At 51.5% G+C, this 21,566-nt stretch overlaps 2 protein-coding genes and 1 long non-coding RNA gene across 8 annotated transcripts in view; all 3 read right to left on the bottom strand.

The window, feature by feature from the left end:
- Positions 1-1,088: 1,088 nt before the first annotated feature.
- Positions 1,089-16,028, bottom strand: HNRNPC (heterogeneous nuclear ribonucleoprotein C). 6 transcript variants are annotated; one of them, XM_071420261.1, is made up of 10 exons: positions 15,898-15,990; positions 13,441-13,467; positions 12,685-12,817; positions 10,860-11,127; positions 7,999-8,113; positions 5,892-5,966; positions 5,615-5,772; positions 3,927-4,028; positions 2,815-2,969; positions 1,089-1,402 (listed from the first exon to the last, which is right to left on the bottom strand). In XM_071420261.1, the coding sequence occupies exons 4-10, from the start codon at positions 11,098-11,100 to the stop codon at positions 1,319-1,321; spliced, it is 930 nt and encodes a 309-aa protein (XP_071276362.1). In that variant the 5' UTR covers positions 11,101-11,127; positions 12,685-12,817; positions 13,441-13,467; positions 15,898-15,990; the 3' UTR covers positions 1,089-1,318. The 6 variants fall into 6 exon arrangements, with proteins under 6 accessions (XP_071276362.1, XP_071276361.1, XP_071276364.1 ...); XM_071420260.1 differs by lacking the exon at positions 12,685-12,817 and having other exon boundaries at positions 15,898-16,028; XM_071420263.1 differs by lacking the exon at positions 12,685-12,817 and having other exon boundaries at positions 5,919-5,966; positions 15,898-16,028.
- LOC139586683 (uncharacterized) lies at positions 1,843-2,432 on the bottom strand. The gene is made up of 3 exons (XR_011677905.1): positions 2,155-2,432; positions 2,032-2,112; positions 1,843-1,890 (listed from the first exon to the last, which is right to left on the bottom strand). It is a non-coding gene; the product is annotated as an uncharacterized lncRNA (long non-coding RNA).
- Positions 16,029-17,747: 1,719 nt separating the features above from the next.
- SUPT16H (SPT16 homolog, facilitates chromatin remodeling subunit) overlaps positions 17,748-21,566 on the bottom strand; it is a 50,870-nt gene continuing 47,051 nt past the window's right edge. The window contains 1 exon segment of the mRNA XM_071420253.1: positions 17,748-19,988. Within this exon segment, the coding sequence (XP_071276354.1) occupies positions 19,879-19,988 (110 nt within the window). The 3' untranslated portion in view covers positions 17,748-19,878.

Below are 21,566 nucleotides of genomic sequence, written 5' to 3'. Positions count from 1 at the left end.
CTTGGGTGTGGCATGGGGGTAGCCATCTTGGATTGCATCACATGGGTGTGGCCATCTCTGATTGGTGGGAGCCATCTTGGGAAGGGTATGGGGTGGCCATCTTGGATTGTGTCACAAAGGGGTGGCCATCTTGGGTGTGGCACGGGGGCAGCCATCTTGGATTGTGTCACAAAGGGGTGGCCATCTTGGGTGTGGCACGGGGGCAGCCATCTTGGGTTGTGTCACATAGGGGCGGCCATCTTGGGTGTGGCACGGGGGCAGCCATCTTGGATTGTGTCACATGGGGCGGCCATCTTGGGTGTGGCACGGGGGCAGCCATCTTGGGTTGTGTCACATGGGGCGGCCATCTTGGGTGTGGCATGGGGGCAGCCATCTTGGATTGCATCACATGGGTGTGGCCATCTCTGATTGGTGGGAGCCATCTTGGGAAGGGTATGGGGTGGCCATCTTGGATTGTGTCACATGGGGCGGCCATCTTGGGTGTGGAACGGGGGCAGCCATCTTGGATTGTGTCACATGGGGCGGCCATCTTGGGTGTGGCACGGGGGCAGCCATCTTGGGTTGTGTCACATGGGGCGGCCATCTTGGGTGTGGCATGGAGGCAGCCATCTTGGATTGCATCACATGGGCGTGGCCATCTCTGATTGGTGGGAGCCATTTTGGGTGGGGTATGGGGGTGGCCATCTTGGATTGTGTCACATGGGGCGGCCATCTTGGATTGTTTTACATGGACGTGGCCAACTTGGATTGGTGTTTATGAGCAGCCATATTGGATTTTGTCACATAGGGGCGGCCATCTTAATTGGTGGACGAGAGCCGCCATATTGGGTGGGGCACAAGGGCAGCCATCTTGGATTACGGCATGTAAGGGCCGCCATATTGGATTGGTGTGTGGGGGCAGCCATCTTGGATTATGGCGTATAAGGGCCGCCATATTGGATTGGTGTGTGGGGGCAGCCATCTTGCATCGCAGCACATCAGAGCCTCCATCTTGGGCTGGTGGATGAGGCCGCCATCTTGTGTGGGTGTGTCCAACCCCTCTGGCCATGCCCCGCCCCTCGCCCCTCCCCCAAAGACCAAGCCACGCCTACAAACATCCGTCCTTTAATCGTCATCTCGAGGTATCAAAATTAACCGAGGGGGGCGGGGCTTGAGGGGGGCGGGGCCGTGTGAGGTAGGGTGGGGGGCGGGGCCAAAGGATAAAAGGGGGCGGGGCCAGAACTACGGAGGGCGGCGTGGGGGGGCAAAAGGGGCGGGGCCACGACAGCACGAGCACGGCGGGGGCGGGGCTGGGAAAGGGGGCGGGGCCGGGCGGGGCTCAGGGCTCGTCCTCGCCGTTGGCGCTGTCCCGGTCGTCCTCGCCCTCCTCGGCCTCCTTCTCGTCCCCCTTGAGCGACTCCAGCTGGGGGGAGGGGAAAAAAGGGGCGGGGTCAGGGGGGAGGGGCCTCAAACCTGGCACCGCCCCCATAACCCCACTGCGGGTCACTGGTTTGTACTGGGAGGGGAATGGGAGGGGATTTGGGGTCACTGGTTTATACTGGGAGGGGATTTGGGGTCACTGGTTTGTACTGGGAGGGGATTTGGGGTCACTGGTTTGTACTGGGAGGGCACTGGGGGGTACCTGTTCCATACTGGTCTATACTGGGATTGATGATCTGGGACAGGGCGGTGACTGGGAGGGTCCCTGGGTGATCTGTACTGGTCTATACTGGTCTACACTGGTCCATACTGGTCTATACTAGTTTATACTGGTTTGTACTGGTTTATACTGGTCTCTCACCTGCTCGTCCCCCCGTTCCTCGCCCTCGTCATCGTCCAGCAGGGACAGGGGGGTCCCTAAAGGGTCCATACTGGTCTATACTGGTTTATACTGGTTTATAATGGTTTTACCTGCTCGTCCCCCCGTTCCTCGCCCTCATCATCGTCCAGCAGGGACAGGGGGGTCCCTAAAGGGCCATACTGGTCTATACTGGTCCATACTGGTTTATACTGGTCTGTACTGGTTTATACTGGTCTGTACTGGTCTCTCACCTGCTCGTCCCCCCGTTCCTCGCCCTCGTCATCGTCCAGCAGGGACAGGGGGGTCCCTAGAGGCTCTATACTGGCTCTATACTGGCTCTATACTGGTCCATACTGGTCTGTACTGGTCTGTACTGGTTTATACTGGTCTATACTGGTCTGTACTGGTCTCTCACCTGTTCATCCCCCCGTTCCTCGCCCTCATCATTGTCCAGCAGGGACAGGGGGGCCCTAGGGGCTCTATACTGGTCTGTACTGGTTTGTACTGGTTTATACTGGTTTGTACTGGTCTATACTGGTCTCTCACCTGCTCGTCCCCCCGTTCCTCGCCCTCATCATCGTCCAGCAGGGACAGGGGGGTCCCTAAAGGGTCCATACTGGTCTATACTGGTTTATACTGGTCTATACTGGTCTCTCACCTGTTCGTCCCCCCGTTCCTCGCCCTCATCATCGTCCAGCAGGGACAGGGGGGCCCTAGAGGCTCTATACTGGCTCTATACTGGTCCATACTGGTCTGTACTGGTCTGTACTGGTTTGTACTGGTTTATACTGGTCTATACTGGTCTCTCACCTGTTCATCCCCCCGTTCCTCGCCCTCATCATCGTCCAGCAGGGACAGGGGGGTCCCTAAAGGGTCCATACTGGTTTATACTGGTCCATACTGGTCTATACTGGTCTCTCACCTGTTCATCCCCCCGTTCCTCGCCCTCGTCATCGTCCAGCAGGGACAGGGGGGTCCCTAAAGGGTCCATACTGGTCTATACTGGTTTATACTGGTCTATACTGGTCTCTCACCTGCTCGTCCCCCCGTTCCTCGCCCTCGTCATCGTCCAGCAGGTCGCCCTCCTCGGCCGAGTCCTCGTGGCCGCCCTCGGCCTTGGCCCCGCCGGCCTCGTCCTTCTTGGAGCCGGAGCCGCCCTGCTCCTCCTCGGCCTTGTCGCTCTTGGCCTCTGGGTCGGGGGAAAAACGGGGAAATTGGGGAAATTTGGGGAAAATGGGGGTTTGGGGAAAATGGGGGAAAATTGGGGTTTGGGGAAAATGAAGAAATTGGGGAAAATGGGGGGAAAATGGGGAAATTGGGGAAAATGGGGGGAAATGGGGGTTTGGGGGGAAAACGGGGGGATTGGGGAAAACGGGGAAATTTGGGGATTTGGGGAAAATGAGGAAATTGGGGAACATTGGGGGGAAAATTGGGGTTTGGGGAAAATGGGGGGATTGGGAACAGAATGGGGAAATTGGGGAAAATGGGGAGAAAATGGGGTTTGGGGGGAAAATGGGGAGAAAATTGGGGTTTGGGGAAAATGGGGAAAAATGGGGAGAAAATTGGGGTTTGGGGAGATTGGGGAAAATGGGGGGGGTTTGGGGAAAATGGGGAGAAATGGGGTTTGGGAGGAAAATGGGGGAAAATGGGGTTTGGGGGGAAAATGGGGGAATTGGGGAAAACGGGGAGAAAATGGGGGTTTGGGGAAAATGGGGAAATTGGGGAGAAAATGGGGAAAATGGGGGGAAATGGGGAGATTGGGGAAAAATGGGGAGAAAACACAGGAATTTGGGAAAAATGGGGTTTGGGAGAAAACGCGGGGGTTTGGGAAAAATGGGGGAAAATGGGGTTTGGGGGGGAAAAAGGTTTTGGAAAAAGTGGGGGGAAATTGGGGAAAAATGGGGAAAAAATGGGGGTTTGGGGGGAAAACGGGGTAGAAATGGGGATTTGGGGGGGAAAATGGGGGTTAGGGAAAATTGGGGGAAAAATGGGAGTTTGGGGGGCAAAAATGGGGGTTTAAGGAAAATTTCAGGGATTTTGGGGCTCCCGCCCAGCCGGAATTTTGGGGTTTTCCATCCCCCCAGATGTTGGGGCTCCCATCTCCCAGATTTTGGGTTTTTTCCCCCCAAATTTGGGTTGTGCTCACTCTGCTCCCGCTCCAGCCGCTCGAGGCTCTCCAGGAGCGCGTCCACCTTGGCCTTGATCTGCCCCAGCTCCTTCTTGATGCTCTGCAGGTCGTCCCCTTTCACTGGAATTCACCCCAAAAATTGTGTCAGAAACGGCCATGTGGGACTAGGACAGCCGTTGTCCCTTTTCACCGGAATTCACCCCAAAAACGTGGTCAGAAAATGCCATTTTGGACTGGGACAGCCGTTGTCCCTTTTCACTGGAATTCACCCCAAAAATTGTGTCAGAAACGGCCATTTGGGACTGGGACAGCCGTCGTCCCCTTTCACTGGAATTCACCCCAAAAATCCTGTAAGATTTTACTGAAAATTCACCCCAAAAATCCTGTCAGACTTTATTGGAAATTCACCCCAAAAATCCTGTCAGATTTCACTGGAATTCACCCCAAAAACGTGGTCAGAAATCGCCATTATGGAACCTGCCCCAGCTCCTCCTATTTCACCGGAATTCACCCCAAAAATCCCCTCAGAAGCGGCCATCTTGGATTGGGGCGGCCATATTGGATTAGGACATGGGGGCGGCCATCTTGGATTGAGCCATGTTGGGTTGAGCTACGGGAGCCGCCATTTTGGATTGTGTGCCGACATATTGGATTACTCATGGCAGAGGCCATATTGGATGACTCCCAAGGGCAGCCATATTGGATTATTGATTGCAGCGGCCATATTGGATGACTCCCAAGGGCGGCCATATTGGATTATTGATGGCAGCAGCCATATTGGGTAACTCCCAGCAGCCATATTGGATTATTAATGGCAGTGGCCATATTGGATTATTAATGGCAGTGGCCATATTGGATAACTCCCAGGGGCGGCCATATTGGATTATTAATGGCAGCAGCCATATAAGATCACTCCCAGCAGCCATATTGGATTACTGATGGCAGCAGCCATATTGGATGACTCCCAGAGGCAGCCATATTGAGTTTCACGCTGTCATACTGGACAACTCTCAAGGGCAGCCATATTGAATTATTCCTCCCATCCCTGCTTACGTTTCCCGGACTTTGAGGAGGATCCCCTCTGGCCGGATTTGCTGTTGAAGCTCTTGCCCCACCGGGAGGTGTTTCCCCCTTTGCCCCGCCCCTTTCCCCTTTGCCCCGCCCCTTTCCCCGCCCTTTCCCTTACGTTTCCCAGACTTTGAGGAGGATCCCCTCTGTCCCGATTTGCTGTTGAAGCTCTTGCCCCGCCGGGAGGTGTTTCCCCTTTTGCCCCGCCCCTTTCCCCTTAGCCCCGCCCCTTTCTCCCTTAGCCCCGCCCCTTTCCCCGCCCTTTCCCTTACGTTTCCCGGACTTTGAGGAGGATCCCCTCTGGCCGGATTTGCTGTTGAAGCTCTTGCCCCGCCAGGAGGTGTTTCCCCTTTTGCCCCGCCCCATCCCCCATTGCCCCGCCCCTTTCCCCTTTGCCCCGCCCATTCCCTTACGTTTCCCGGACTTTGAGGAGGATCCCCTCTGGCCGGATTTGCTGTTGAAGCTCTTGCCCCGCCCCTTTCCCGTTTCCTGCCCAATCCCTTACGTTTCCCGGACTTTGAGGAGGATCCCCTCTGGCCGGATTTGCTGTTGAAGCTCTTGCCCCGCCGGGAGGTGTTTCCCCCTTTAGCCCCACCCTTTCCCCTTAGCCCCGCCCCTTTCCCCGCCCTTTCCCTTACGTTTCCCGGACTTTGAGGAGGATCCCCTCTGCCCGGATTTGCTGTTGAAGCTCTTGCCCCGCCGGGAGGTGTTTCCCGAGACGCGCTGGCGCTTGGAGGGCACCACGGCGCGGGCGATGGGCGGCGGCGGCGGCACGCGGGCGGGGTAGCTGTACATCCTGCGGGGGGGGCGGGCGCCGCGTCAGCCGCGCCGGCGCCGGGGGCACGGGGGGCGCGGGGGGCACGGGGGGCAGGGGGAGAGGGGAGGAGGAGGGGAGGGGGGTGTAGGGTCCCTAACCCGCTCTGAACTGGTTTATACTGGTACCGGTCATAGTAATCCCGCTGGAAGTCGTAGTCCAGGTCAAACGATGACCTGGGGGGGGTGGGGGGGTGAGGGAAGTCAGATCCAGACAAAAAAAAGACACGGAAAGGGAAAGCCCTCCCCAAAAAGTACCCTGGGATTGCCAAAATGCCCCTGGGACACCCCAAATACCCCCCAAAACCCCCCTGGGACACCCCAAAAACCCTCCCCAAAAATGCCCCTGGGACACCCCAAATATCCCCAAAAACCCCCCTGGGATACCCCAAAAACCCTCCCCAAAAATGCCCCTGGGACACCCCAAATATCCCCGAAAACCCCCCTGGGATACCCCAAAAACCCTCCCCAAAAATGCCCCTGGGACACCCCAAATACCCCCCAAAACCCCCCTGGGACACCCCAAAACCCCTCCCCAAAAAATTACCCTGGGATTGCCAAAATGCCCCCCAAAAATACCCTGGGACACCCCAAATATCCCCCAAATATCCCCCCTGGGACACCCCAAAACCCCTCCCCAGAAAATACCCTGGGACACCCCAAATATCCCCCCTGGGACACCCCAAAACCCTCCCCAAAAAGTACCCTGGGACACCCCAAATATGCCCCAAAAAAGCCCTGGGACACCCCAAAATCCCTCCCAAAAAAATGCTCTGGGACACCCCAAATACCCCCAAAACCCCTCCCCAAAAATTACCCTGGGACACCCCAAATATCCCCCCTGGGACACCCCAAAACCCCTCCCCAAAAAACCCCTGGGACACCCCAAATATCCGCCAAAATCGCCCTGGGACACCCCAAAACCCCTCCCCAAAAAAACCCTGGGACACCCCAAAACCCCTCCCCAAAAATTACCCTGGGATTGCCAAAATGCCCCTGGGACACCCCAAAAACCCCTCCCCATGGAATAACCTGGGACACCCCAAAAACCCCTTAAAAAATACCGTGGGATTGCCAAAACCCTCCCCAAAAACGCCCTGGGACACCCCAAAAACCCCTCCCCAAAAATTACCCTGGGACACCCCAAATATCCCCCAAAACCCCCCTGGGACACCCCAAAACACCTGGGACACCCCAAACCCGCCAAAACATCCCCCAAAAAACTCTGGGATCGACAAAAGAACCTTGGGACACCCCAAACCCTCCCAGAATCCCCAAATGCCCCCCAAAAACAAATTCTGGGGAACTGGGACACCCCAAACCCCTCCAAAAACCCCAAATCCTCCCCAAAACCCTCTCTGGCATTCCCAAAAACAGATTCTGGGGATCTGGGACACCCCAAACCCCTCACAATCCCCAAAATCCCCCCAAAAACCCCCTGGGATTCCCAAAAACAGATTCTGGAGGTCTGGGACACACCAAACCCCCCCAGAATGTCCCCAAAAAACCCAAATTCCCCCCAAAAAACCCCTGAGATTCTCAAAAACAGATTCTGGGGGTCTGGGACACACCAAACCCCCTCAGAATGTCCCCAAAAACCCCAATTCCCCCCAAAAAATCCCTGGGATTCCCAAAAACAGATTTTGGGGATCTGGGACACCCCAAACCCTCCGTAATCCCTCCAAAAAACCCAAATTCCCCCCAGAAAATCCCTGGCATTCCTAAAAACAGATTCTGGGGAACTGGAACACCCCAAACCCCACAGAATCCCCAAATTCCCCCCAAAAACCCCCTGGCATTCCTAAAAACAGATTTTGGGGATCTGGGACACCCCAAACCCCCCAGAATGTCCCCAAAAACCTCAAATCCTCCCCAAAATCCCCCCAAAAAACCCCAAAATTCCCCCAAAACCGTCCCTGGGATTCCCAAAAACAGATTCTGGGGACCTGGGACACCCCAAACCCCTCCAAAAACCCCAAATCCTCCCCAAAACCCTCCCTGGGATTCCCAAAAACAGATTCTGGGGACCTGGGACACCCCAAACCCCCCCAAATCCCACCTGCCCCCCCCAAAACCCCCCCAATTTCCCTTCAGAGCCCCCCAAAGCCCCCTCAGAGCCCCCCCAAAACCCCAGATTTGCCCGGATTTGCCCGGATTTTCCCGAAACGGCCGCGATTGGCCCCGAAAGCGCCGCCCCCAGGGTCCCCACCTGACGAGGGGGGACGGTGACGGGGGGGCGGGTACTGACCCGTACATCTCGGCCGCCGAGCGCTTCACGCCCGCCTTGCCCCGGTTCACCTTCGGCTCGGCCGCCAGGTTGATGTCTGTGGGGGATTGGATCATTTTGGGTCATTTTGGGGTGATTTGGGCTGATTTGGGTCATTTTGGGGCAGTTTGGGTCATTTTGGGGCAGTTTGGGGCGGTTTGGGTCATTTTGGGTCAGTTTGGGTCATTTTGGGGTGGTTTGGGGCAGTTCAGGGGGTTTGGGTTTCACGCCCGCCTTGCCCCGGTTCACCTTCGGCTCGGCCGCCAGGTTGATGTCTGAGGGGAGATTGGGTCAGTTTGGGTCATTTTGGGGCGGTTTGGATCAGTTTGGGGTGATTTGGGTCATTTTGAGTCTATTTGGGGCAGTTCAGGGGGGTTTGGGGCAGTTCAGGGGGTTTGTGTTTCACGCCCGCCTTGCCCCGGTTCACCTTCGGCTCGGCCGCCAGGTTGATGTCTGAGGGGATTTGGGCAAATTTGGGTCATTTTGGGGCAGTTTGGGGTGATTTGGGTCATTTTGGGGTGGTTTGGGGCAATAGGGGCAGTTTGGGTTTCACGCCCGCCTTGCCCCGGTTCACCTTCGGCTCGGCCGCCAGGTTGATGTCTGCGGGGGGATTGGGTCAGTTTGGGTCATTTTGGGGCAGTTTGGGGTGGTTTGGGGCAGTTCAGGTGGTTTGGGTTTCACGCCCGCCTTGCCCCGGTTCACCTTCGGCTCGGCCGCCAGTGATGTCTGAGGGGATTTGGGCAAATTTGGGTCATTTTGGGTCATTTTGAGGCATTTTGGGTAATTTTGGGGCAGTTCAAGGGGGTTTGGGGCGGTTTCGGGTAAATTGGGCAGTTTGGGTTTCACGCCCGCCTTGCCCCGGTTCACCTTCGGCTCGGCCGCCAGGTTGATGTCTGAGGGGAGATTGGGTCATTTTGGGGTGATTTGGGTCAATTTGGGGCAGTTTGGGTCAGTTTGGGGTGATTTGGGGCAGTTTGGGGTGGTTTGGGGCAGTTCAGAGGGGTTTGGGGCGGTTTGGGGCAATTGGGGCAGTTTGGGTTTCACGCCCGCCTTGCCCCGGTTCACCTTCGGCTCAGCCGCCAGGTTGATGTCTGCGGGGGGATTGGGCAAATTTGGGTCATTTTGGGGCGGTTTGGATCAGTTTGGGGTGATTTGGGGTGGTTTGGGGCAGTTCAGGGGGTTTGGGTTTCACGCCCGCCTTGCCCCGGTTCACCTTCGGCTCGGCCGCCAGGTTGATGTCTGAGGGGATTTGGGTCATTTTGGGGCAGTTTGGGGTGGTTTGGGTCATTTTGGGCTGATGTGGGGCAGTTCAGGTGGGTTTGGGGCAGTTTTAAGAAGTTTGGGGCAGTTTGGGGCCAGTTTGGGGAGGGGTTCACCCCAGGAGGGTCCAAGGAATGGGGAAAAAAGACCCAAAAATGGCTCAAAATGAGCCCAAAATGACCGAAAACTGACCCCAAAGTGACCAAAAACTGACCCCAGGAAAGACCCCAAAGTGACCACAAAGTGACCCCCAAAGTCACCACAGAGTGACCCCAAAGTTACCCCAAAAATGACCACAAAGTGACCACAGAGTGACCCCAAAGTGACCCCAAAAATGACCACAAAGTGACCACAGAGTGACCCCAGAACTGACCCCAAAGTGACCACAAAGTGACCCCAAAATGAGCGCAAAGTGACCAAAAGCTGACCCCAAAGTGACCCCAAAACTGACCCCAAAGTGACCCCAAAAGTGACCACAAAGTGACCACAGAGTGACCCCAGAACTGACCCCAAAAGTGACCACAGAGTGACCCCAAAAGTGACCACAAAGTGACCAAAAGCTGACCCCAAAGTGACCCCAAAACTGACGCCAGGAATGACCATCAGTGACCCCACAATGACCATCAGTGACCACCAGAACTGACCAGTGACCCCAGACTGACCCAGAGTCCAAAGCGGCTCCAAAAAGCACCAAAACCACCCCAAAATGACCACGGGCATCCATGAGTGACCAGGAGTGACCACGGTCACCTCCCTGACCACCTGGAGACACAAACATGTCCAAAAACCACCAAATTGAGCCGAAAACCACCCAAAATGACCACGAGCATCCACAGCTGACCACGAGTGACCGGGGCCACCTCGCTGACCACCTCCATGACCATCACTGGTCAAATACAGCACCAGGATCCTCCTGTTCCACCCTCAGAGACTCCATAACACGTCACAGAACCTTGTTTAGTGACCATAACTGACCATGAGTGACCAGGGCCACCTTGCTGACCACCTCCATGACCATCACTGGTCAAATGTAACATCAGGATCCTCCCGTTCCACCCTCGGAGACTCCATAACACCTCACAGAACTTTACTCAGACCAACCAAAAGCATCCAGAATGACCATGGCCACCTTGCTGACCACCTCCATGACCATCACTGGTCCATCCAAACATGGAGATCCTCCTGCCCTCTTCTCAGAGACTCCATAACACGTCCCAGAACCTCCCTTGGACCAACCACAAGGGCCCAGGATGACCATGAGTGACCATGGCCACCTCGCTGACCACCTCCCTGACCATCACTGCTCCATCCAAGTGTGAGAATCCTCCTGTTCCACCCTTGGAGACTCCATAACACCTCCCAGAACTTTACTCAGACCAACCACAAGGGCCCAGGATGACCATGGCCACCTCGCTGACCACCTCCATGACCATCACTGCTCCATCCAAGTGTGAGGATCCTCCTGTCCCACCCTCAGAGACTCCATAACACGTCCCAGAACTTTACTCAGACCAACCACCAGGGCCCAGGTGACCGTGACTGACCTAGCACCTGGCCGGCGATCATGCGCCCGTCCTCCCCGGCCACGGCGGCGCGGGCGTTGCGCTCGTTGACGTACTGCACGAAGGCGAAGCCCTTGTGCACGGAGCAGCCGACGATCTTGCCGTACTTGGAGAAGATGGCCTCCACGTCGCTCTTCTTCACCACCAGCGTGTTGAGGTTGCCGATGAAGACGCGCGAGTTGAGCGAGCGAGGGTCCGTCTTGTTGGTCACGTTGCTGGCCATGGCGGTGGGCGGGGAAAGGGGCGGGGCCTGCAGGGAGGGGAGGGCGGGGTTAGTGGGGTGGGGTGGGGACAAGTGGGGCCAACCAAGAAATGATAAAAAAAAAAGCTGCAAAAATCACAAAAACCCAACCTGGAATAACCCCAAAAATAACAAAAAATCACCTGGAAACACCCCAAAAAAATTTTAAAAAATCACCTGGAAACACCCCAAAAAAATTTTAAAAAATCACCTGGGACCACCCCAAAAAAATTTTAAAAAATCACCTGGAAACACCCCCAAAAAAATTTAAAAAATTACCTGGGACCACCCCAAAAAAAATTAAAAGATCACCTGGGACCACCCCAAAAATACCCACAAAAAAATCGCCTGGAAGCATTTGAAAAATAACAAAAATTGTGTAAAAATCACCAAAACCAATGTGGAAGCACCCAAAAATTAAAACCTCTAAAAAACACCAAAATCACCTGGAACCATCCCAAAAAAACCCACAAAAAATCACCTGGAAACACCCCAAAAAAATTAAAAAAAAATCACCTGGAACCACCCCAAAAAAATTTAAAAAAATCACCTGGAAACACCCCAAAAATTATTAAAAAATAATAAGCTGAAAGCACTTGAAAAATAACAAAAAATGTCTAAAAATCACCAAAACCAATGTGGAAGCACCCAAAAATAAAAACCTCTAAAAAACACCAAAAGCACCTGGAACCACCCCAAAAAAACCCACAAAAATGTCCAAAAACCTCCAAAATCCAGCTGGAACCACCCAAAACCACTAAAAATGTCCAAAAAGCCAAAATCCACCTGGAGCCACCCAAAAATAACTGAAAATACCCCAAAATCCCAAATTCAAGTGGAACCAGGCAAAAAGACCCAAAAAGCCCCGAAATCCACCCAAACCAGGAACTGAAAATGCCCAGAAAGCCCCAAAATCACCTGGAACCCCTGGGGCTCCTTCTCCCCTTCATTAGCATCTCATTAGCATCTCATTAGCATCTCATTAGCATCAGCAGCACCGCGCAGCCACCCCCATCACCTTCGTTAACCCCGCCCCTCATTAATTCTGGTAATTGGCCAGCCCTCATTAGCATCAGGCAGGGTAATTAGCATAATTAACGATGAGCCAGCTGGCTGCAGCCTCCCCCCAATTAATGCTAATTAGCTCAAACCTCGCAGATTATTGCTAATGAAGGTTGACTAATTACCCTCCCAATTATTAGGAATTAATTAACATAAAACTCAAAGTACCCTGCCTGATTAATAAGGGTTAATTAGCATAAATTTAAAATGCACAGCAGCGCTAATTAGCGCTGCTGTTGATGCTGCCCTTTGACCTTTGTTAACAAATTATTTATACTAATTAAGCACTTCCATTATGTATGGCAATTAGCATAATTAAAAAGGTAATTAATTAATAATTACTAGCATTAATCATGCCAATTAACACTGCAAAGCCGAACGACTGCTGACGATGCCCAATTAACGTCCTTAATTAGCTCTGAATGCATAATGAGGGGTCCCAGCCCCTGATTGGTCGGCCTGCCTTCGGGCTAATTTGCATATGAAGGAAGCTCCGCCTCTTACCGTGGGGGGAGGGGCTCCGGTGGGGGGGGAGGGGCGTCCGTGGGTCGGCGGCGGCGAAGGGGGCGGGGCAAAGGGACGGAGGGGGCGTGGCCAAAACGGGACAAGGGGCGGGGCTTAGCGAGAGGGGGAGGAGCTGAGCCAAAGAAGCCCCAGGAGGAAAAAAAAAAAAAAAAAAAATTAAAAATAAAAAATTAAAAAAAAAAATTAAAAATAAAAAAATCTGGGGAAAAAACCAATTAAAAAATAAAAAAACAATTAGAAAAATAAAAAATTAAAAAAAAAAAAAATTTAAAAATTTTCCTGAATTTTTCCCCTGAAAATGCAGCGAGGGGGGAGAGGCGGGGGAGGGGCCAGGCCCCGCCCCCCGCTTGGTTTTGGGGCCATTTTGGGCCATTTTGGGCCATTCTGGGGCCGTCCTAGACCATTGCAGGGCCGCTTTTGGGGCATTTTTGGCCTTTCCGGGGCAGTTTCGGGCGATGGGGGGAGGGGCCGTGGGCAGGGTGGGGGGGAGGGGCGCGATGGGCGTGGCTTAGGGGCCGAGGGGGAGGGGCAAAACCCGCATGAATAATTTATCCGGGAGGAGGAGGAGGAGCAAAGGGGGGAGAAAAGGGGGGGAGCAGTAAAAATAATTAAAAAAAAAAAAAAAAAAAAAACCACCAATAATAATAATAATAATAATAATAATAATAATAATAATAATAATAATAAAAAAACCGACAATAATCAGGAAAAAAAACGAAAACTTGTGGAACTTACGGTCGCCGCCGGCTCAAAAAAATCGCGCTGTGGACAAAAAAGAGACAAAAAAAATGCAAATTGGGGGGGCGGGGGGAGGGGCCAGAGGGGGGAGGGGCCGCCCCTCCCCCTCCTCCGCCCCGCCCCCAGCTGCGCCCCGCCCCCACCGCGACAAAACCCCCGAGTTTCGCTCTGATTCCGTTTCAGCGTTTTCTCACTTTTTCCCCCTTTTTTTCTTTAAATAAAAACCTCCAAAATCGGGCGGATTCAGCCCAAAACGGCACCGGGGGAGGGGGAAGGGGTGGGAGGGGCTAAGGGAGGGGGAGGGGCTAAAGGGAGGGGGAGGGGCTAAAGGGAGGGGGAGGGGCCGGTCCGGGCGCACCTGCGGAAGGAGAGAAGGTTGAGAGACCCCTCCCCCCACCCCCGTGCCCAGGCCCCGCCCACGCTGCGCACAGGCCACGCCCACCGAGCCCTGACCACGCCCCCTTGTGGAGTGGGGTGGGGGGAGCAGTTGGGGTGAAAAACGGGGATTTTGGGACTGGGAGAAACGGGGTTGGGGGGGGAAGAAAAATTGGGGGGGAATTGGGCAAATTTGGGGAGTTTGTCCCCAAAACTGGGGGGACTCCTCAGGAACCTGCTCTGTCCATGGGAAAAATGGGAAAAACTGGGGCAAAAACGGGGGAAATTGGGAAAAATTGGGAGAAAATGGGAAAAATGCGAGGGAAATTGGGAAAAATTTGGAGAAAACAGCAAAAATGGGGGGAAATTGGGAAAAATTGGGAGAAAACAGGAAAAGTACGGGGGAAATTGGGAAAAATTGGGAGGAAACGGGAAAAATGCGAGGGAAATGGGGCAAAAATGGGGGAAATTGGGAAAAATTGGGAGAAAATGGGAAAAATGCGAGGGAAATGGGGCAAAAATGGGGGGAAATTGGGAAAAATTGGGAAGAAACGGGAAAAGTAAGAGGGAAATGGGGCAAAAATGGGGGAAATTGGAAAAAAAAATGGGGAAAATGAGGAAAATGTGGGGGAAATTGGAAAAATGGGGAAAATTTGGGAGGAAATATGGGGAAATTGGGAAAACATTCAGGAAATTTGGAAAAATGGAGAAAAATCAGGGGAAATTGGGAAAAATGGGGGAAATTGGAGAAATTGGGATAAAATGTGGGAAAGATTTGGAAAAAAGGGAGGGAATTGGGAGAAATTTAGAAAACGGGGAGAGATCGGGAAAAATGAGAGGAGATTAGGGCAAATTTGGGAAAAATTGAGCGAAATTATGGGGTAATCAGGCAAAATGAGAGGAAACTGGGAAAAATTGGGTAAAATATTGGAAAAATGGAGCAAAAATGGGAGAAAAATTGGAAAAGGGTTGAGAAAAATCAGGAGAAATTGGGAAAAATTGGAGAAAGGTGGGAAAAATGGGCAAAAACCACTTGGAGTTGGGGCCACACCAGTTTAACTGGGCCAGAGCAGTTTAAATTGCCCAAAACCAGTTTAAATCACCCCAAACCAGTTTAAATCACCCCAAAAAAGTTTAAAACAGAACGGGACCTCCTGGAGTTCGAAGGATTTGGGGATTTAGCCCGAAAAAAACGAGGAAAATTCCGGTTTTGGGCTCCCAAAAGTGGGGGGAAAAGGAGAAAAACGCCAGGGGTTTTAAAAAGTTTAGAGCGGAGGGGTCAGGAATCCCAAAATCTGCTGGAAAAGGAGAAATTTGGGGATTTGGATGCAAAGCGCAGAGTTACCAGCCCCCAGGGGTGCTAATTAAGCCTTTGATGAGTTTAATTAAAGTTTTCAATGCCCCAAAACGCGGGCTGGCCACGCCCACAGCGGAACAGGCCCCGCCCCTCGCTGTGAACCCCGCCCCTCACGAGTTTATTAATTCTTCATTGCGTTAATTATCCCCGTAGCGATTAGCCACGCCCCCCGAGGGGATATTTATGCATATAAAAGGCACCGATGTAATTAATAAGGCTCAAGGGCTTAATTAACCTCAGGGGTTAATCAGGGCTAAGCCGCGCCCCCCTGCGGGGTCAACCCCGCCCCCAAGATGCGTTAATCAAACCCGGAGCCAATTAATTACCGCGCTAATGAGCAAACCACGCCCCCTTAGCGACGCTCCGCCTCTCGAGCCAAACCACACCCCCGGCGGCGTTAATTACGGCCCCGAATGGGTTAATTAACACTCTCCGCCGGGCTAATTAGCTCAATGAGCTTTTAAATGAGCTTTTTAAACAGATCAGGCCCCGCCCACAGCCGCTCTGGCCCCGCCCCTGCCCTCACGGCTCTGAGGGGGCCGCCCCCCCCGCCCCCCCCCCCTTTTCCCGCCTCGCTCCCTCACGCGCCGCCGCCGTCTCCGCCCCTCCCCCCCTTTGCCATCTCCCCTCACAGCCCCGCCCGGGGGAGCCCCCCCGAACCTTCGAGAACCCCCCGGAGCCCCGGCGGGACCCGCCCGGAGCCGCCCCCGCTGCCCCCTCACCGCTCCGGGCACCGCCGCCGCCGCCGCCGCTTCCTCCGGGGGCTGAGCGCAAAATGGCGCCCGTGCCGCCCTCAGCGCCGCGAGAGGCGCCCGGCCCGCCCCCGCCGCCCCGCTCCGCGCGCTGATTCGCTGTCTTGCACGTCAATCAATGCGTAAACGAATGGGAGCGTGCAGGGCGCCGCTGCGCGGGAGGGGGAGGAGAGGCGGCGAGTGGCTCGGGGGTGGTGTCAATCAGGCGGCGCGGCCCTCTAATTGGCTGAGATCGCCGCCATTTTTACGTCTCCACTAATTGCAATCGATCCCCCCAACGAAGCGCCCGCCCCGGGACGCGCGGCGAGTTGTGCGCATGCGCGCGCAAACGCGATTCGCTCAAGGGGCGAGGAGGCTCAACGCGAGCTGTGATTGGAGGAGAGGCAGCGACGCTGGGCAGGGATTGGGCAGCGGCACTGTCAGTCAGGCGGAGGAGGCGGGGCCGGCCCTGGTCCCGATCCGCGCTGGTTTGAGGCCTTTTAAACTGGTTTGAGTTAAATTAAAATGGTTTGTGGTAAATTAAAGTGGTTTGAGGCAAATTAAAGTGGCCTGAGGTGATTTAAAGCGGTTTGGGGTGATTTTAATTGGTTTGAGTTAAATTAAACTGGTTTGACCCTGACTCCACCTGGTTTCCCCCCATTTTCCCCAACTTTTCCACATTTTTCCCAATCTCCCCCCTTTTTTTCCCCCCACATTTTTCTCAGCACTTTTCCCAACTTTTTCCCAATTTCCCCCCATTTTATCCTAATTTCCCCCATTCTTCCTAATTTTCCCCTCATTTTTCCCAATTTCCCCCCATTTTTCCTGCTTTTTCTCCATTTTTTCCCAAACTCCCTCGATTTTTCCCAATTTCCCCCATTCTTTTCCTAATTTTTCTCCATTTCCCCCCGTTTTTCCCTTTTCCCCCCCATTTTCCCCAAATTCCCTCAATTTCCCCCAATTTCTCCTCATTTCCCCCCCATCCCTCCAATTTTTTCTCCTTTTCCCATTTTCCAACCGTTTTCTCCTCCTTTTTTTCTAATTTCAATTTTTTCCCAATTCTCTCCCATTTTTCCCAATTTTCTCCCGTTTTTTTCCCGATTTTTTCCCTATGTCCCCAATTTTCCCCAATGTTTTCTCATTTTTCCCAATTTTTTCCCTTTTCCCCTCAATGTTTTCCCCATTTTTCTCAATTTTCCCCATTTCCCATTTTTCCCAAATTTTCCCAGTTTTTCTCAATTTCTCCCAAATTTTTCCCAATTTTTTCTACTTTCCCCCTAGTTTTTCTCCATTTTTCCCAATTTCCCCCATTTTTCCCCAATTTCCCCATTTTTTCCCAATTTCCTCCATTTTTCCCCAATTTCCCCTTGTTTTCCCCCAATTTTTCCCAATTTCCCCCATTTTTCCCAATTTCCCCCATTTTTTCCCAATTTCCCTCATTTTTCCCCAATTTCCCCTTGTTTTTTCCCAATTTCCACAATTTCTCCCCATTTTTTCCCAATTTCCCTCATTTTTCCCCCAATTTTTCCCAATTTCCTCCATTTTTTCCCAATTTCCCCCATTTTTTCCCAATTTCCCCTTGTTTTTTCCCAATTTTCCCCAATTTCCCCCCGTTTTTCCCAATTTCCCCCCATTTTCTCCCCATTTTTCCCAATTTCCTCCATTTTTCCCCAATTTCCCCTTGTTTTCCCCCAATTTTTCCCAATTTCCCCCATTTTTCCCAATTTCCCCCCGTTTTTTCCCAATTTCCCCCATTTTCCCCCCAATTTTACCCAATTTCCCCCCATCCCGGGCCGCAGCATTTCGGGTTTTTTTGTTTATTTTTTTTTTTGTTAGAAAACTTTAAAAAAACGAAATTTTTATTGAACTTTTGGAAAAGAGGCGCAAAGGGGGGGGGGGGGGAGGGGAGGCCCCGGGGGGGGGGGAGCCCCAAAATCGGGGGAATTCCCCCCAAAAAGGGGGAGCCCCCCATAAATACAGAAACAACAAAAAAAGGGAAATTTCGGGGCCGTTTTGGGGGAGATTCGGGGTCCGTCCCCACCCCCCACCCCAGATTTGGGGGAAAAAATGCAAAAATCGGGACCCGAAAGCCCAAAGTTCTGGGAAAGGACCCCGAAAATTGGTGGGAGAAACCAAAACTGTGGGAAATGACCCCAAAAATTGGAGGGGAAACTCAAAATCCTGGGAAATGACCCCAAAAATCTGAGGGAAAACACAAAATCCTGGGAAATGACCCCAAAAATTGGAGGGAAAACACAAAATTCTGGGAAATGACCCCAAAAATCTGAGGGGAAATTCAAAATTGTGAGAAATGACCCCAAAAATTTTGGGAAATCCAAAACTGTGGGAAATGACCCCAAAAATTGGAGGGAAAACGCAAAATCCTGGGAAATGACCCCAAAAATTGGAGGGAAAACTCAAAATCCTGGGAAATGACCCCAAAAATTGGAGGGAAAACTCAAAATCCTGGGAAATGACCCCAAAAATCTGAGGGGAAATTCAAAATTGTGAGAAATGACCCCAAAAATTTTGGGAAATCAAAAACTGTGGGAAATGACCCCAAAAATCGGAGGGAAAACGCAAAATCCTGGGAAATGACCCCAAAAATTTTGGGAAATCCAAAACTGTGGGAAATGACCCCAAAAATTGGAGGGAAAATCAAAAACTGTGGGAAATGACCCAAAAAATTGGAGGGAAAACCCAAAATCCTGGGAAATGACCCCAAAAATTGTGGGAAATCAAAAACTGTGGGAAATGACCCAAAAATTGGAGGGAAAACCCAAAATCCTGGGAAATGACCCCAAAAAATTGGAGGGAAAACTCACAATTCTAGGAAATGACCCCAAAAATTGTGGGAAATCCAAAATCTTAGGAAATGACCCCAAAAATTGGAGGGAAATCCAAAATCGTGGGAAATGACCCCAAAAATTGGAGGAAAAACTGAAAATCCTGGGAAACAACCCCAAAGAAATGAAAGAAAATCCAAAATTGTGGGAGAAAAATGTGAATTTTGGGGTTTTTACCCCTGAATTTTGGGGTTTTTTGGTTTTTTTTTTTCCCCAAATTCCATTTTCCCTCCCCCCCACCAAATTTAAGGTTTTTCCCACCAATTTTGGGGATTTTTTTTCCCCAAAATTTCTTTTTTTTTTTCCCCAATTTCCAATTTTCCCCCCAAAATTTGGGATTTTTTTTTCCCCAAAATTTCATGATATTTCCCCCAAAATTTCCCATTTTCTCCCCTAAAATTTTGGATTTTTCCCCCCTAAAATTTCCAATTTTCCCCCTAAAATTTGGGAATTTTTTTCCCCCCAAAATTTCCAATTTTCCCCCTAAAATTTGGGAATTTTTTTCCCCAAAAATTTCAGGATATTTCCCCCAAAATTTGGGACTTTTTTTCCCCCAAAATTTTGAATTTTCCCCCAAAATTTGAGATTTTTTTTCCCCTAAAAATTTCGGGATATTGCCCCCAAAATTTCCAATTTCCCCCCCCAAAATTTGGGATTTATTTTTCCCCAAAAATTTCAGGATATTTCCCCCAAAATTTCAAATTTTCCCCCTAAAATTTGGGATTTTTTTCCCCCAAAATTTTGGGACATTTCCCCAAAAATTTGCAATTTTCTCCCCCTAAATTTGAGATTTTTTTCCCCAAACAATTTCGGGACATTTCCCCCAAAACTTCCAATTTTCCCCCCAAAATTTTGAATTTTCCCCCAAAATTTGGGATTTTTTTTCCCCCCAAAATTTTGAATTTTCCCCCCAAATTTGGGATTTTTTTTTCCCCCAAAATTCTGAATTTTCCCCCCAAATTTGGGACTCTTTTTCCCCCCCAAAATTTCAGGACATTTCCCCCAAAATTTCCGATTCCCCCCCAAATCCCGGGGTCGTTTTCCCGCCCTCCCCCTCCCCCCCCCCCCCGGGCAGATTTTTGGGGTGAAACGCGGGGATTTCGGGGGCGGGGGAGGGGCGGCCCCGCTACTTCCTCTTCTTCTTGGGGGGGTGGGGCCGGCCCCGCCCGGGGGGGCCCTTCCGCTTCCGGCCCCGCCCCCGCTCCTCCTCCTCCTCGTATTGGCTCTCGCGGTCGGCTGGGGTGAAAAAACGGGATTTTGGTTAAAATTCACAGTTTTGGCGATTTTTGCCGTTTTTGGGGGGATTTCAGGGGAATTTGGGTTTTTTTTTTCAGGGGGGATTTTGGGGTGAATTTTTGGGGTGGATTTGGGGTGAATTTGTTCTGGGTCTGGCGGTTGGATGGGGTAAAAAACCCGGATTTTGGTTAAAAATCAGAATTTTGGTGATTTTTGATGTTTTTGGGGGGATTTTGGGGTGAATTTGGGGTTTTTATTAGGGGGGATTTTGGGGTGAATTTTTGGGGTGAATTTGTTATGAATTTGTTCTGGGTCTGGCGGTCGGCTGGGGTGAAAAACCCGGATTTTGGTTAAAAATCACAATTTTGGTGATTTTTGCCGTTTTTGGGGGGATTTTGGGGGGAATTTTGGGGTTTTTTATTAGGGGGGATTTTGGGGTGAATTTTTGGGGTGAATTTGTTATGAATTTGTTCTGGGTCTGGCGGTCGGCTGGGGCGAAAAACCCGGATTTTGGTTAAAAATCAGAATTTTGGTGATTTTTGCTGTTTTTGGGGGAATTCGGGGTGAATTTGGGGGTTTTTTTTAAGGGGGATTTTGGGGTGAATTTTTGGGGTGGATTCGGGGTGAATTTGTTCAGGGTCTGGCAGTTGGATGGGGTGAAAAACCCGGATTTTGGTTAAAAACAACAATTTTGGTGATTTTCGCTGTTTTTGGGGGGATTTCGGGGGAATTTGGGTTTTTTTTTCAGGGGGGATTTTGGGGTGAATTTTTGGGGTGGATTCGGGGTGAATTTGTTCTGGGTCTGGCGGTCGGATGGGGTGAAAAAACGGGATTTTGGTAAAAATCAGAATTTTTGTGAATTTGGGGATTTTTGGGGGGGATTTTGGGTGTTTTTAGGGTGAATTCGAGCTGAATTTGGGAAATTTTGGGGTTTTTTTGGCGGTGAATTTGTTATGGATTTGTTCTGGGTCTGGCGGTCGGATGGGGCGAAAAACGGAGATTTTGGTAAAAATCAGAATTTTTGTGATTCTGGGGTTTGGTATTTTTGGGGTGAATTCAGGGGTTTTTGGGGTGAATTTTAGGGGTGAATTTGGGGGTTTTCAGGGTGATTTTGGGGTTTGGTGTTTTTGGGGTGAATTTGGGGGTTTTTGGGTGGAATTTTAGGGTGAAATTTGGGGATTTTGGGGTTAATTTTGGGGTGAATTTTGGGGTGAATTTTGGGGTGAATTAAGGGTTTTTTTGGGGTTAATTTTAGGGGTGAATTTGGGGGTTTTTGGGGTGTGGTGATTTTGGGGCAAATCCGGGGGTTTTTGGGGTTAATTTTGGGGTGAATTCAGGGGTTTTTGGGGTTAATTTTGGGGTGAATTTTGGGGATTTTGGGGTTAATTTTGGGGTGAATTTTGGGGTGAATTAGGGGTTTTTTTGGGGTTAATTTTAGGGGTGAATTTGGGGGTTTTTGGGTGGAATTTTAGGGTGAAATTTGGGGATTTTGGGGTGAATTTGGGGGTGAATTTTGGGGTGAATTCGGGGGTTTTTTGGGGTTAATTTTGGGGTGAATTCGGGGGGTTTTAGGGGTGA

Source organism: Agelaius tricolor, unplaced genomic scaffold (genome assembly GCF_023055355.1).
Source record: "Agelaius tricolor isolate 1412-34295 unplaced genomic scaffold, bAgeTri1.0.p SCAF_131, whole genome shotgun sequence".
Classification (NCBI taxonomy): Eukaryota; Metazoa; Chordata; class Aves; order Passeriformes; family Icteridae; genus Agelaius; species Agelaius tricolor.
The sequence above is the reverse complement of the archived record's forward strand: the minus strand, read 5'-3'. Positions and strand labels throughout refer to the sequence as shown.

What these genes read in the sequence shown, in the direction of transcription:
- HNRNPC (XM_071420260.1), bottom strand. Translation starts at nt 11,100, where the DNA reads ATGGCCAGCAACGTGACCAACAAGACGGACCCTCGCTCGCTCAACTCG. An exon ending in GATCGCCGGCCAGGTGCTAG is followed by an intron (nt 8,114 to 10,859) that starts GTCAGTCACGGT and finishes AATCCCCCACAG; the next exon opens with ACATCAACCTGGCGGCCGAG. An exon ending in TATAAACCAGTTCAGAGCGG is followed by an intron (nt 5,773 to 5,891) that starts GTTAGGGACCCT and finishes CCCCCCCCGCAG; the next exon opens with GATGTACAGCTACCCCGCCC.